The sequence below is a fragment of the Carlito syrichta genome, unplaced genomic scaffold (assembly GCF_000164805.1).
Source record: "Carlito syrichta isolate Samal-C Ts95f unplaced genomic scaffold, Tarsius_syrichta-2.0.1 Scaffold305755, whole genome shotgun sequence".
NCBI classification, from domain to species: domain Eukaryota; kingdom Metazoa; phylum Chordata; class Mammalia; order Primates; family Tarsiidae; genus Carlito; species Carlito syrichta.
The window spans coordinates 662,381-663,813 of NW_007249851.1; the positions used below are offsets into that span (position 1 = coordinate 662,381).

At 56.5% G+C, this 1,433-nt stretch overlaps 1 protein-coding gene across 1 annotated transcript in view; it reads right to left on the minus strand.

Annotated features, from left to right (window-relative positions):
• Positions 1-1,111: 1,111 nt before the first annotated feature.
• The window catches only part of GUCA1A (guanylate cyclase activator 1A), an 8,856-nt gene continuing 8,534 nt past the window's right edge, over positions 1,112-1,433 (minus strand). The window contains exon 2 of the mRNA XM_021714758.1: positions 1,112-1,390. Within this exon, the coding sequence (XP_021570433.1) occupies positions 1,112-1,390 (279 nt within the window). The remainder of the gene's footprint in view (positions 1,391-1,433) is intronic.

Genomic DNA, 1,433 nt, shown 5'->3' on the forward strand with positions numbered 1-1,433 from the left:
AAGAACAGGATCTGGCTAAGATTCCGAGGCTAGTCTTGAACTCCTAGGCTCAAGTGAGACTCCTGAGTAGTTGGGATTACAGGCACATGCCATGGTGCCCAGCAAAACATCCCATTCTTGTCTCCTTGGTAGGATGATAAACTTCTTGAAGGAGCTGTGGCTTTTATTTTTTTCTTACTAGGGCCCTAGGAGGTATGCTGTAAAAACGGAAATAGTGACCCTTATTGTTTCAAATTTGGTAAATTTACAATTTATACCTAAGAATGCCACTGCCCACATCACACAGCCCCCAACATGCAACAAGTCACAGAGAATGTACCTCCAACCTCCCCATACCCATCACCTGCTTCTCCATGTGCAACAAACCAGTGCTCTTTTATGTCCAAAGATCACATCTGTGATGCTGTCTCTGAATCAAGACTCCTACAGGTGTCTCCTACAGGACCCTGTGCATAACTTCTCTCAGCATATTTTATTATAATGGTGCTCGTCTATGTGTCTCACCATTAGCCTATTAGTTCCTTGTGGATGAAAACTGTCTTCTCTGTATGTTTAACATATGGCATTAGTACACAGTAGGTGCTCAATAAATGCTCGTCGAAGGGAGGAATGAATCCATGCAAACCACACAAGTAGGCTCCAGGGTCCTGCAGGCAGGATGGGTGCGTGATTGCAGCACAGAGACTGAGGCTGCAGCCACCAGATCCGCAGAATTCCATCAGAGTCCTGGGGAAGCCCAGCTCTGCCTCAGAGAGTCCAGGGCTAGAAGAGCGTGGGCTGGAGAAGCTCTGGGGGGAATGCTGGGGAAAGTCCGGGAGCCAAAAGGGGGATAAGGGAGGCTCTCTTGAGCAGAGGGATGCTGAACGGGGCGTGGGGGGGGGGCGGTCCCCAGCAGGGAGTTGCCACCACCAGCTGAGTCACCCCCAGGGTCCAGGAACCGTCCTTCACCGTCCCGGCTCTGGACTCCCACCCTTGCCCCTCTGCTGTCGCCGTGCACCCCAAAGAGGCCGGCTGGGCCTTCAAGTACAGAAGATTCTACCTCGAGTTCGGACAAGAACACCAGGCAGCACCACACACCCCACCCCCCACGCAGCAGCGGCGGGGAGCAGGCTCAGCCGGCGGCCTCGGCGGCCCCGACGTCCGCCCCCTCCTCCCCCTGCTGGCCGTTCTGGAGCCTGCGCACGATGCGGGTGAGGTCCAGGCTTCGCGTCAGCGTGTCCAGGAGCATCTGGTCCTTCTGCACGCCCTCGATGAACTCTTCCAGGGAGAGCTCCCCTGGGGTAGAGAGAAAGGGGGCCATGGGAGGGGGCCGTTCACGCCTGCAAGGGCCTGGGACACAGCAGTGCCGGGGAAGTGGCCCGAGGGGGCGGCAAGCCGAGAGATCCAGAGCCTGGGCCAGGGAGCCCTGAAAGCCCCCCCTGTGGCTGGGGCAG